The following is a 1237-nucleotide window of genomic DNA, read 5'->3' as shown; positions in this document are numbered from 1 at the left end:
CTCCCGCTTGGACTTCAGGTGGATCTGCTGCAAGGAGACAGGGAGGTCAGGGCCCTGGACACCTCCCAGGTGAGCCCTCACCCCAAGGAGAGACATGCAGGAAACATAGGGACACCTCCACCCGGACAAAGTTTGGCTCCCAGGTCCAGCATGACCTGATTTTCCATGATGGGATGAGGAATGTGGGGACTCACCAGGGGTCTGAAAAGCTCACGGAGCTCTGGACCACAATCTCAGCCTGCTCCCATCTGGGACTCTTTGTGCCACCAGGAAGGTATAACCCACAACCCAGATGGGGATGAGCCGTACCAAGGTGGCACCGAGACCTGCACCAGACCCCAGAGCCTCCTGGGTGGTCCTGGAGGCCAGTTCCTTACTACAGACATAACCAGACCTGCTCCAAGCAGGTCTCCAAGACCAAGAGTTGGAGCAGGGCTCTTGCCCCAGAGCCTCCTGTTGGGTAGGAGAGGGCCCTGGAGCCAGACTTGGGTGCCAGTATCATGAGAGACCACCATAAGTGGTGACACCAAGGGGAGGTGTGACATGTCTCATCACTACCATCCAGGCTGCCCTGGGGAGCCTCACCCTTCCCACCACCAGCAGCTCTCTGGCCAGCCCTGGACACCAGCAGGAGACAAACCCCTCCCCATGCAACCCCACACAGCCCTCACCTGCTGGATGGTGGCTCTGCCCGTGACGGCGCGGTACGCGTGGACAGTGAGCGAGGGGATGGTGTTCAGCACCAGGGACAGCAGGACCACGAGCAGGACATAGGGGTCAGTCAGTTTCTGCTGGCATCTATCAATGCAAGAATTCGGGGGATATTTAGGTAGGACAGAGACACCAACTGTTGGAGGACAGGCCACCCCCCCATGAAGGTGTTGAGGGGTCTAAAGAGGACCTAAACCGGAGCACCTAAGAGCACCTAAACTTGAGTCAAAAATCAAGACAGCAAGACTGAAAAGTGGCCATGAAGAGATGATTCAAAGGGTGGGAAACAGCTCGTCGCACCAAGTCCAGGCTGGGCTCTCCTGGCTGGGGAAGGAAGGACCATGGAGATCTCCAGGGCATCTCACCTGGGAAACGGAAGATGGCAGGGGCTATCCTGAAGGCATCGACACTTTGGGTCAGGAAGGAGAAGAGGCAGAAGAGCAGCAGGCTGGCTGTGACCATCAGGAAGGACAACACTGTCCAGAACTTGGTGTCCAGGATGATCTGAAGGGACAAGGGCAGAGCA

General features: G+C 57.5%; 1 protein-coding gene across 1 annotated transcript in view; it reads right to left on the bottom strand.

The window, feature by feature from the left end:
* Window positions 1-671: 671 nt before the first annotated feature.
* The window catches only part of ATP8B3 (ATPase, aminophospholipid transporter, class I, type 8B, member 3), a gene marked incomplete at both ends in the record, with an annotated part of 14680 nt that continues 14114 nt past the window's right edge, over window positions 672-1237 (bottom strand). Inside the window, 2 exons of the mRNA XM_009069833.1 lie at window positions 672-804; window positions 1079-1215. Coding sequence (XP_009068081.1) covers window positions 672-804; window positions 1079-1215 — 270 coding nt within the window. The remainder of the gene's footprint in view (window positions 805-1078; window positions 1216-1237) is intronic.

Source organism: Acanthisitta chloris, unplaced genomic scaffold (genome assembly GCF_000695815.1).
Source record: "Acanthisitta chloris isolate BGI_N310 unplaced genomic scaffold, ASM69581v1 scaffold34942, whole genome shotgun sequence".
Lineage (NCBI taxonomy): Eukaryota > Metazoa > Chordata > Aves > Passeriformes > Acanthisittidae > Acanthisitta > Acanthisitta chloris.
This window is presented reverse-complemented; position numbering and strand designations above follow the sequence as displayed.